General features: G+C 55.3%; 1 protein-coding gene across 1 annotated transcript in view; it reads right to left on the bottom strand.

The window, feature by feature from the left end:
* Positions 1-6,230: 6,230 nt before the first annotated feature.
* The window catches only part of CREB3L1 (cAMP responsive element binding protein 3 like 1), a 35,284-nt gene continuing 30,471 nt past the window's right edge, over positions 6,231-11,043 (bottom strand). Inside the window, exons 9-12 of the mRNA XM_070427888.1 lie at positions 10,674-10,773; positions 9,484-9,610; positions 7,163-7,430; positions 6,231-6,983 (exon numbers count right to left, since the gene is read on the bottom strand). Coding sequence (XP_070283989.1) covers positions 6,947-6,983; positions 7,163-7,430; positions 9,484-9,610; positions 10,674-10,773 — 532 coding nt within the window. The 3' untranslated portion in view covers positions 6,231-6,946. The remainder of the gene's footprint in view (positions 6,984-7,162; positions 7,431-9,483; positions 9,611-10,673; positions 10,774-11,043) is intronic.

Below are 11,043 nucleotides of genomic sequence, written 5' to 3'. Positions count from 1 at the left end.
CCGCGAGCTGCCGAGCGCTGCGCCCGGGAGCGGCGGCGGGGCTCCTCCTGCGCCCGCGGGGGTGTGTGTGGGGGTTTGTCCTCGGCGGGTGTCGGGGTGCCGAGTCGTGCGCGCTGGGGCGTCCCCCGGACGGCTGAGCCGGAGCCCGGGAGCAGCGGGAGCCCGGGCGCCGCGGAGCCGGGGCGGCGAGCGCGCTCCTGCAGCCGCCGCCGCGACCACGCACCGAGTGTCACCTTAGAGTCCCCGCGGGCCCCGGGTCCGGGCCGGGGAGGCGCCGCTCCGCCCAGCCCGCCGGGCTCGGGGCTCGGAAGGAACGAGCGGGCCAGCGGCGGTGGGTGCCGACACCGAGGCCAGGGGTGCGGGGCGCCCGCCAGACCCACTCCCGCCCCCCCTCCCGGATCCCGCTGCCTGGCAGCTGCCAATCACTCCCGCCCGTCACTCCGCGGCGGCGGCGGCCACCCCCCCACTCGCATCCCGCGCTTTCCGGCCGGGCATTCGCCGCTGCCGCGGGCAGGTGGAGAGGCCGGGGGCGGCGCAGGAGCCAGCTTAACCCCCTCTGCGCCGCGGGAATTTAGGGGCCCGGTTAGATGTGGGGAAGGGGCAGAGCAAGGGGCACACGTGGGGAGGATCGGATGGCCAGCCACACTGGCTTTAGGCCTCGCGCTCCTTCTCTCTGAAGTTGACCTTTGAACTAGCATCTCCTCTCCCCCTGCAGTGTTTAATGCCCCCCCCCTCTTGCCTATGCTTTAGCTCTGCATTCAAGGCCTGCCTTGATCTTCCCACCTCCTGTTCTCTGCTTCCATCCAGTTCCTTCCACTCGTCTGAGCTCCTTATTCTGGGAACGGGCATCAGGCCTTTACTGCGTGGTTCAGGCTGCCCCTCCATCCGAGATCTCCTTCTGTCGATGCACTTCAAGTTCTGAGGGTCTGCTTCGACACCTCCTCCTCCAGGAAGTCTCCCGGAGTGGCTCTTGCTGAATCCTCCTCTCAGCCCCCATTGTCTTCTGCACCTGGTGTTCAGCCTAGTTCAGCGGTTCTCAACCTGTGGGTCGCGACCCCTTTGGGGGTCGACCGACCCTTTCACAGGGGTCGCCTAAGACCATCGGAAAACACATATATAATTACATATTGTTTTTGTGATTAATCACTATGCTTTAATTATGTTCAATTTGTAACAATGGAGATACATCCTGCATATCAGATATTTACATGACGATGCATAACAGTAGCAAAATTACAGTTATGAAGTAGCAACGAAAATCATTTTATGGTTGCGGGTCACCACAACATGAGGAGCTGTATCAAAGGGTCGCCACAGCATTAGGAAGGTTGAGAACCACTGGTCTAGTTTGTATCTTCTCTTTCCCCATTGACTGCGAGCCCAGGAAGGTGGTCGGGGTCAGATGAACGAAGGTGGAGAATGGGCTACATGGGAGGAAAGCCGTGCTGCTCAGGGCTCCTCCAACTCTCACCAGCTCTACGATGGCTGTCCTGCTCCGTGCCATTGCCTGGGTCTGTGCCCTTCTCTAACCCACCCACGGACATTCTGCCCATCGTCAAGGCCCACCTCAAGTGCCACATCCTCCATGGCCCTCTCCCTAAAACTCTACTGCAGACACTGCCTCCCTCCTTCAGCCCTGTAACTATTTCCTGGGCCTCTCTCTGGGCACCCCCTTCACACTCTAACAATAACTAACATCTCATTTGATTCTCACCACGACCCCGGTCGTGTGTGTAATCTCTTCTCCCGTGCTACAGATGAGGACACTGGGGTGTCATTCAAGTGATTTATTTGCTCAAGGTGGCTCAGGCAGTGGATGGTGGAGCCAGGATTTAAAGCCGGGTCTTCTGGCCCCAGAACTCATACCCTTTTCCACCTCCCCATGAATTTGCCTGTTTCCCTCATCTGTAAACTCCTAAAGGGCAGGAAGATGCCTGCGTTGGCTTTGCCTCCCACCTGCTCCGGGTCCAGCAATCCTGCTGTGGGTGAATGGGATAAATGGAATTGCATTAAACTTCTCGGCCACGGGGGAGTTTCTTCCCTAATGCCAGGTTCTAAAGAAGCCCCGAGGGGCGGGGGCGGGGGGGGGGGCAGGGCACTCCGGTGCTGCGCCTTCGGGTTGCTGCCCTTGGGATCGCCCTTGGGATTGCTAGTTTCCAATCAGCCTGGCCCTGCCTAGCCTTCTACACCATGAATTATGGTAGTGCTGGCTGGGTTTAACATTCCCTCACCAGCTGCCTAGCTGCTGGGTTTCCAGGTTGGTGTTTTGTTCAGTTCTTTCCTGCTGAGCCCTCCCGACTCAGTCCTTTTAAAAGTGAAGCTTCTCCCCTCTGTCTTCACACCTCCCCCATTTAGGACCAGCTGCTAAGGGCATTCTTTTTTAGCTGTAGCTCCGCCCTCTTCCCAAGAATCCTAGGGAAAAACGAAGGCCCCCTCCCCTGACCAGCCTGACGACCCTCTGCCTCTCCTAGCTGCAGCTTGCTCCTCAGAACACCTCCTGCCCCATTGTCTCTGTGCTCAGAAAATAGTAGCTAATGCCTTTTGAGTGCTTACTGCGCAACTGACCTTGTGCTAAGAGCTCTACGTGGAAGCTTTCAGTTACCTCTCACAGCAATTTGTTTTTTTTTAATCCTCACCCGAGGACATGCTGAGAGAGAGAGAGAGAGAGAGAGAGAGAGAGAGAGAAACATTGCTTCAAGCAACCGAGCCACTCCCTCCGGCTGGGCCTTCACAGCAATTTTGTGAGGGTGGGTACCATTTTCCAGATGAGGGCACCGAGGCTTCGTGAGGTTAGGTAACTGGCCAAGGTCACACAGGAAAGTGCACTCAGGCTTCTTTGGAGGTCAGTTCTCAGCCTGTCTCCCCACCTCCCCGTGACCCAAGGGGCACCTTTCACCCACATCAGATAGTTGCCCAATTTGGCCTCTGGAATTGGAACCTTGCCCCGGCCCATCCCAGCGCCAGGCATTGCCCACAGCTTCTCTGCTGGCTTCCAGAGCTCTGCTTTCCAGGTGTAACAAAGGGTTTGTTGTGGCAAACTGAGCAGAATGACTGGCACAGTGAAAGCCGTCACATGTGTGACAAAGCCAGTCGGCGGCCAGAACTGACAACAGAGTGCGGAGGCTGTAACTCTAACACTGGGGTGCATTAGGGACACGCCCCCTCAGGGACAGTGACACCTGGCCCTGAGGAGGTGGAGAGTCAACAGGTGCTTGTGTGAGTGGATTAACCTTGCATCCTAACCTAGGCGGGGAAGACTGTCTTCGATGGACAGCATAGGGTGGTGATTGCAGATGACCACACTTTGGCCAGCTCACTAAATCCTGGACTCTCTGGGGTAGTTGCTCTAGGAAGTCTCTATGGGTAGTTGTTCTTGGAAGATGTGCAAGAATAAAAATCTGGCCCGGGGGAAGGGCATCTGAAGGAGAGAGGAAAGGGTGCTGGGGTGAGAACTGGAGAACTGGAGAGGCAGTATGAGCTCTGAAGCCAAACAGACCTGTGTTCAAATGCCAACCTTGCCACTTACTTGCTGCATGACCTTGGTTCAGTCATTTCACCTCTCTGAACCCCAGTTTCTTCATCTGTAAAAATACCAGCTCTTAGGATTATTTTGATTCCTAATTGGGATATGTTAAATCATCAGTCCAGTGCCTGATGTATGAAGATTAGTCAATAATGGGAGGATGGGGGAATAAGATATCATTAGCTGGGTCTTATTTGTGCTCTAATGTTAGCAATGTGCCATGTACATAAGGGACACTCCTTAAATATTTATTAAGTGAATGAATGAATGGTGAGGAGGTCACACCAGAAGTCAGCTTCATTTTCCATTTCTTTGAGTGACAATTTCAAACTGTCCCCTTGCACCCCAATTCAACTCCCATGCTAACCCTCCCCATTGCCCCATCCTCAAACTTCACAGCCATGGGGAGGGGGCTCTCTCATTTTCCTGTCTCCCCACATTCTTCACTCAAGCAATACCATCCCTTTCTCTCCAGGCTTATAAGATTGAAGGTGGAGTTCTTTAAAAAAATAAAAAAACCCATATATATATATATATACATATAATTGATTTCTGAAAAGGGAGAGGGAGAGAGAAATGGAAACATCAATGATGAGAGAGATTCATTGATTGGCTGCCTCCTGCAAGCCCCGCAATGCAACCCGGGCATGTTCCCTGACAGGGAATGGAACCTGTGACCTCTTGGTTCATAGGTCTAGCTCAACCACTGAGCCACACTGGCTGGGCAAAGGTGGAGTTCTTTACCTGCTTCCTGGATCCCTTCTCCATAACCCTCATCTATCATTTTCCCTCTCTGTTGGCTCTTTATCTTCTGGAAAGAGCCATGGTCAACTCTCTCCCGTCTAAGAGAATAGCCCCAAACTGCTCTTGATCTCACCTACACCCCCTCTAGTTACCACCTTCTCTTCCTTCACAGCTAAGCACCCTGCAAGAGTTCACCGACACCCTCCTCTCCCATCCTCCCCATCTTCGTGTCAGTTCCTGTTGTTCTCACTTTCACCCAAATCCTCTCACTTCTGCCCCAGCTCCCCACAACAGGGCTCCAACCAAGGTTACTGGCAACCTTCTCGTTGTCAAAGAGAAAGGACACTCTGTCTTCTTCTCATCTTTCCCAGCCTTTCAGATGGCATCGGACACCTCTGAGCATGGCTCCTGGAAGCTCTCCTCCATCAGTTTCTGGGGCACTCACCTCTCCTGGTTTTCCCCTTTCTCCGCCCATTCCTTCTGAGCCTTCTTGTTCACTCCTCTTCCTTCAGTGTCTCTCAATGTCCATCTTCCCCTCGCTCCTCCCCATCTCCCTTCCCATATACAGACCCAGACTTTAACATACCACCTGGACGTGGACAATTTCCTAATCTCCACCTGGGGTCGCTTTTCCCCAAGCCCTAGGCCTACCTGTTAATGTGAACATTCCACAGGCAACTCAGATGCAAGGTGTGTTAAAATGAGTTCTCCTTCCCTCCAAACCTGCTCTTCCTCCTGCATTCTCTGCCTTGATGAATGGACTCACTATCCACCCAGGCCTTCGAGTCAGACACCTAAAGGTCACCCCAAGCTCTGCCCTCTCTCTTGCACCTCACAGCCAAGTGGATGTCAACGCCTGTTGATAATTCCTTCTAATTATCTTCAGAAGCTGTCTCATCCTCACTATAACCCCTGCAGAGTTCCAAGACAGGGCAATCTGATTATCTTACTCTCTGGCTCAAAAATATTCAGTGGTTCTCCATCACCTTCAGGGTAAAGTATTCTTTCTTTAGAAAGGGCCATACTTTTCATCAGGGCCAGGACTAGGGTGAAGCAAATTCGGAGTCTGGGGTACAAGTGCTTCCTTAAATTTCACATCCTCTCGGCCCCCTTTTCTCACCCCAGCCCTGGCCCTGCTTTTCACGGCTCTATGCCTATGCACTTGACATTCTCTCCACCCCCAAACACTCTTATCTCTTCTCTACCTTACCAGCTCCGACTCATCCCTTAAGACTTAGTTCAGGGCCAATTCCTCTGAGTTGCCTTCCCTGACCCACCAAATCTGAATTTCATGGCATTATTCCGTGTCCCCTTCACATCCTGTGCACCCCCCATCACTCCGGCCCTGACGGCTGTTTACTCCCCGGCCTCCATCCCAGCCTGGGGCCTTCCAGGGCAGTTTGTTGAATAACTAATGGAATTGATGAATCAATCTGAAAGGGTGTGTGCTAAAAGTTATTGTTAATAATAATAGTAATAATAACAATAATAGCTTGGGCCCAGAGCCCAGCCTGTAATGGCCTTGCTGTAGAAGCCTGCATGTTCTAGCAGTTAAAACTGATGTCCAGCTGCAGGCAGCGAGGTCCCCATCAAGTGGTCAAGATGAGGCTGGGAGAGGAAGGGGCATAGCGGATGAGGCCTGATGGCCAGTCCTGAGGGTCCATAACAGTAAGCACTCAATACTTGCCGTTCCCATCCCTAAAGGCCGATTTGTTTCTCTGCTTCGGTCCTCAGTACCAGGAGATAGCTGCTGCCTTGGGGTGGGGCAATTGCAACAGAACTCTTTGAGCTTCTAGTTTGGAATCTGCATCTGACTGGAAGAGGGAACCCCATAGAGATGCCTTCCCAACAGCCCCACACCCCAGTCAGCCCCCGACAGAATAGAAAATAAATTTACCTTCTCACTCCCCGACCCCCCAGTCCTTCCTTCACCTCCCCCCAATGAAAGGCACAAAGTCAGGAATTGATGCTGCATCTTTTTTTTTTTTTTTAACTTTTGCCTTCTTAAAGCATATGCTGAGCGGGTGGATGAAGCAATTTGGCAATTAAAAAGGCCCAGCGGCTTGGGCAGCGGCATGGAGGGGCCAGGGGAGGGCGGGGGAGGACCCTCGTTCCCTGGCCAGGGAACAGCAAAGCCCGCACTAATTTCATAAAATATAAAACAAGGGAGGGGTGAAGGTAGGAGGGAGACTTGTAAAATACAATATCTTAGGGGACTGGCAATAATAAAAAATAAGGTTCATTATTTACAAACAATTTCTGTTCTTGGTCTCTGTACAGTGGGGGTGAGGGGAGCGTGTGTGTGTGTGTCGGCGTGTTGACGTGTGTGTTTGTGTGTGTCTGGGGGCCAGGGGGCAGGGAGGGCAGTGGTCATGTTGGTCATTATGAGGAAGGAGGGGGTAGCCCAGTGAGTGGTTTATCTGAGGACAGACGGTGGTGGAGGGAGGGTGAGATCGGAGTGGTTGGCCCAGGGGAACAGTCCAATGGGGGGGGGCGGGGCGAGGAGAGGCCCCAGCCAAGATCTGAGGCAAAGAAGGGCTGGGGAGACGTGGAACCCTTTCTCCTGGGATGGCACCCCAGGGGGCAGGGGTACAAGCCGGATCCGGGTTAGCGAGCAGGACAATCCCTCTTCAGGGATGCCAGGGGGTACGCATCCTGGGTCCTGGGTCTCGGTATGGCCTAGGAGAGCTTGATGGTGGTGTTTGGGCCCAGATCCCTGGAGAGAGAAGAAAAATCAGAGACTGTCTAGTGAGGACCTGCTCACCACCCTGTGAGCTGGATCTGGACATGGGAGGGATGGGGCCTTGGCAAGGTGCGGCTGACATGGGGGCCAGGGGCGGGCAGAGGGTAGGTGGAGCCTGGGGAGCCCAGGAAGGGAAGGGGCCACCCACCCACCTCTCGTGGAACCACTCCTTGGGGTGGGAGAAGTCGGGGCTGGTGCCATTTCCGCTGATGTCTTTTGGCCAGGCTTCGCTCAGGTACTTGGTGGTCTCGTGCGTGCTGTCCAGGGGGTCATGCTGTAGGTGGTCCTGGGGTCGCTGCTCCGCTGGCCCCCCGGGCTTGATTTCCCAGCCATCTGGGGGCTCCACGGGCAGCAGGGCGCTGCGGCCATCCTCCCAAGAGCCTGCCCCCTCATCGTAGAACAGAAGGCTACGGGAGGGCACTGGAGAGAGAGCACGGGGGTTAGCCCGGGGGCCAAGAGGCTCCCTCGCCACCCCAGTCACATTCATGGCCTAGTAGTTACAGGCACGGGCTCTGGAATCGTAAAGGCCTGGACTTGAATTCCAGCTCCAACAATGCCAAGCTGTGCGACCTCAGGCCTTTGTTTTAAACCCCTGAGCCTCAGTTTGTTCACCTGTAAATCAGGGATACTAGGACCAACTTCATATAGGTGTGAGGTTTAAATGCGATCATATAGGGGAAGTGATTGAAACTGTGTTCAGTGGACACCCCGAGAAAGCAGCTCTTTCTAAGCAGAGGGTACCAGATTGGGGGGCATCTGAGAGCTGGGTTCGAATCCTACTTCCAACACTTATTAATTTCCATAAGATCTTGAATAAATCCCTTCCCCATTCTAGGCCCTAGAGTGCCCTTCAGGGAAGAGAAGGGAAAGGAAACCCATCTGTTGGAGAATTCTGTGTGCCGGGCACTGCCAAGTCCTTTGGCCTATATCAAAGTTGACATCTCTCAGAAACCCGGGAACCAGGTGTTTTTAGTCTTGTGTCACAGAACAGGCAACCGAGGTTTTAGGTGATCAGTTACGCTGCTCCATGCTAGTCTGACCCACCACCACCCTTCTGGCTCTCACGACCCTGACCTACGTGAAAGGCACCCCCTGGAACGGTGCACGCCTCACTCTGTGCGCCAGCCTGCTCCAGAGCGCCCCCTACCCCAGATGTCCAGACCTGCACCCCCTGCAGTCACTCACTTGAGGGGCTCATTCCTTCTCTGCCTCCTTTGACTCTGGTTTCCTTCATCAACACTGACACCCCCCACCCCTTCCAGTCCTTCCTCTGTTCTGGCTTCCTCTACTGCCAAATACACCAGGGCCCCCCTGGCCTTGGAAAAACAACACGTGGCTCACCAGACCTGATACCCCCTTAGTCACTGTCTTGCTCTCTTCTTCTCAGGCCCAGACACATAGCACATGTCCAGGGAGTGGTTCTCACTCCCCGCCTCCACTTCCTCTTCCCCCACCACTTCCCTGACCGGCCCGCCATTTCCTCCCCTCAAGGCCGCGCAGGCCTGCCTCATCCTCCCTGTTGTATCTCTCCTTCTGGAAACTCACTCACGCTCCCCAGCTCCTAGCTCTCGGCTTGCCCATCTGGTTCCTCTTCCTCCTCCTGCCCCGCCCAATGACTTGCTCCTGGTAAGTGATGAAACTCAGCTGGGAAGTCCCTCTGCAGGTCTACCTGCAGTATCTTCTGCCTGGGGAAATCCATGCTCTCCTGGCTGCGCTCTAGACTAGCTCTCCCCTTGCCACCCATGCGTTGTATCTGTGTTGAGAGCGTTCGTACACCACGTCATTTAATCTTCACATCGACCCTGCGCAGTAAGTGCGGAAGGGTAACTCCCATTTCCAAGTGAAGGAACGAAAGCCGGGAGAGCGTAAGGCGCAGGCCAAGGTCACGCAGTGGCAGAGGCAGGTATGACGGACGCTGAGGCTCCATACTCTTAACCACTGTACCTCACAATCCCCCATGGGACGGTAAATACCTGAGCCCACACCACCACTGCCCCTCTGCTGCCCATGGTAGACACCACCAATGGGCCCTGGCACTCCTTCCTGTTGATCTGAGTGGTGCCTCAGAATCCTTCTTAACACAGAGCTTCAGGCAGCCACCATCTTCCTGGAAATGACCCTTGAGCTGAAACTCATTTGCTGTCCCAGTCGTGAAATACAGATGGCGCTTAGCAGAGGCCCCATAACCCACTGGCACATAATACATGGGGGCAAAGGTGGGAACATTTCTGTTATCCCCTATACGAACCCCCTGGCCACTTCTGGATAGGCTGGGAATCAGGGGGTCTGCATTGTAGCCCCAATTCCACAGCTAACACCGAACAAATCATAACCCTTTTGAGCCCCCATTTCCCATCTGTAAAAAGAGAATGCAGAGTGAGATGCTGCCAGCCCAAAACTTGGCTCCTCCCTGTGCCTGGCTTCTGCTCAGACGCTGGGGCTGGGGAAGGGCAGCCCGGCGCAGGGCACTCACTCTGACTGGCGGTGTAGACGCTGTCAGTGGCCATGGGGTCTTCCTTCACAGTCTGGGAGCCCGAGGAGAACTCGGGGAGGCAGGGCACGAGGGAGCCCAGCACCAGAACAAAGCACAAGGCTGCCACCTGGTAGCAGAGAGAGAGTAGTGGTCAGGTCCAGGGCAGGGAGGGGCTGCAGCCCTGGCCTCTCCCAGGTCTCCTGCCCCAACACCAATGGCTGCAAAAGGCTCAGTATTTCTCTAAGAAAGCAGCTCCCAGAGCCAGCACCCCCACTGGACGTGGGGTGTCCCGGCCTCTCTGGAGAAGGTGGAGGAGGCTGCTCAGGCCATCTCAGCCCAGGCAGTGCTGGAAGGAAGAGGGAAGTGGCCCATGGGGTTAGCACGTCCAGGGTGGAGGAATCAGTCAGGAAGAAAGGGATCCGGGCTGGGACAAGGGAGGGGACACAGTATCACAGCAGCTTCTCAGCAGGAGGAGCTAGGAGTCCTGAGGCGCACACTAACCCCTGCCCACACATGGCTCTGCCACCTGGCAGCCCGGATCCCGGAGGGGATGCCCTGGGCAGTGTCCAGGCGGACAGGTCCAGGAGAGGGTGGAAGAGGGACGAGCAGAGGCCTGAGCCACACCCTGGGCACTCTTTTGGGTTTTCAGAGATTTGCTCGGCCTTCTCGCCACCATTCATTCCAGAAAGAACCAAGTCCACAGGTCCGAGTGTCTCCCCCAGCCCTTCCCTCCACAGGGTGTGGCATTTGCCTTGCGGCCCCGCAGCGGGGTTCACGGGAGTCACTGCACAGCCACACTGTTAGGCCTGGCCAGGGAAGGCCACGCTCTAGAACAGCGGTTCTCAACCTGTGGGTCGCGACCCCTTTGGCGGTCGAACGACCCTTGCACAGGGGTCGCCTAAGACCATCCTGCATATCAGATATTTACATGACGATTCATAACAGTAGCAACATGACAGGTATGAAGTAGCAACGAAAATAATTTTATGGTTGGGTCACAACATGAGGAGCTGTATTTAAAGGGCCAGAAGGTTGAGAACCACTGCTCTAGAAGGTTCAGAGGGCACTGGGATGGGGTACCTTGGCGACGTTGCCCATCACATTGCCAATCCTTCCAAGGTCTGCCCACCCCCCTAGAAAGCCACCCGGGAAGACGCCCTCCGGAGGCCTGTAGGAGGGAGCGGACCTACCATGAGGCAAGTCCCCGTCTGGGTGGCTGCCATCTTGTACGGCCTGGAGATCTTGTTGGTGACCAGCGTCTGGAGCTTCTGCAGCTGCTGAAGCAGGGTCCTGAGGGGGACACAGCGGTCACAGAGGCTCTGACCAGCGGGCATCTCTGCCTCCTGCTCTCCAGCGCACACCTGGGCTGGCTCCAGACCTGGCTCCCCCGCAGGTGCCCACTTCAGTCAAGACAGAAGAGGTCGCCTCCCGCTTGCCCCTCTGCGGTGTCGGGGAACCTGGGCCTGCCTCCTGGTGGGTAGCTGGGTCACCCTGGGGGAGCTCAGGGGGGCCCTGTGATGCTCATGGCCAAAGTGGGGGTTGGAGGAAGGCCGTCCCATC

Source organism: Myotis yumanensis, unplaced genomic scaffold (assembly GCF_028538775.1).
Source record: "Myotis yumanensis isolate MYYU_CA2020_CCGP unplaced genomic scaffold, mMyoYum1.0.hap1 SCAF_10, whole genome shotgun sequence".
NCBI lineage: Eukaryota > Metazoa > Chordata > Mammalia > Chiroptera > Vespertilionidae > Myotis > Myotis yumanensis.
Note: the sequence above shows the minus strand (reverse complement) of the source record. Positions and strands in the feature narration are given on the sequence as shown.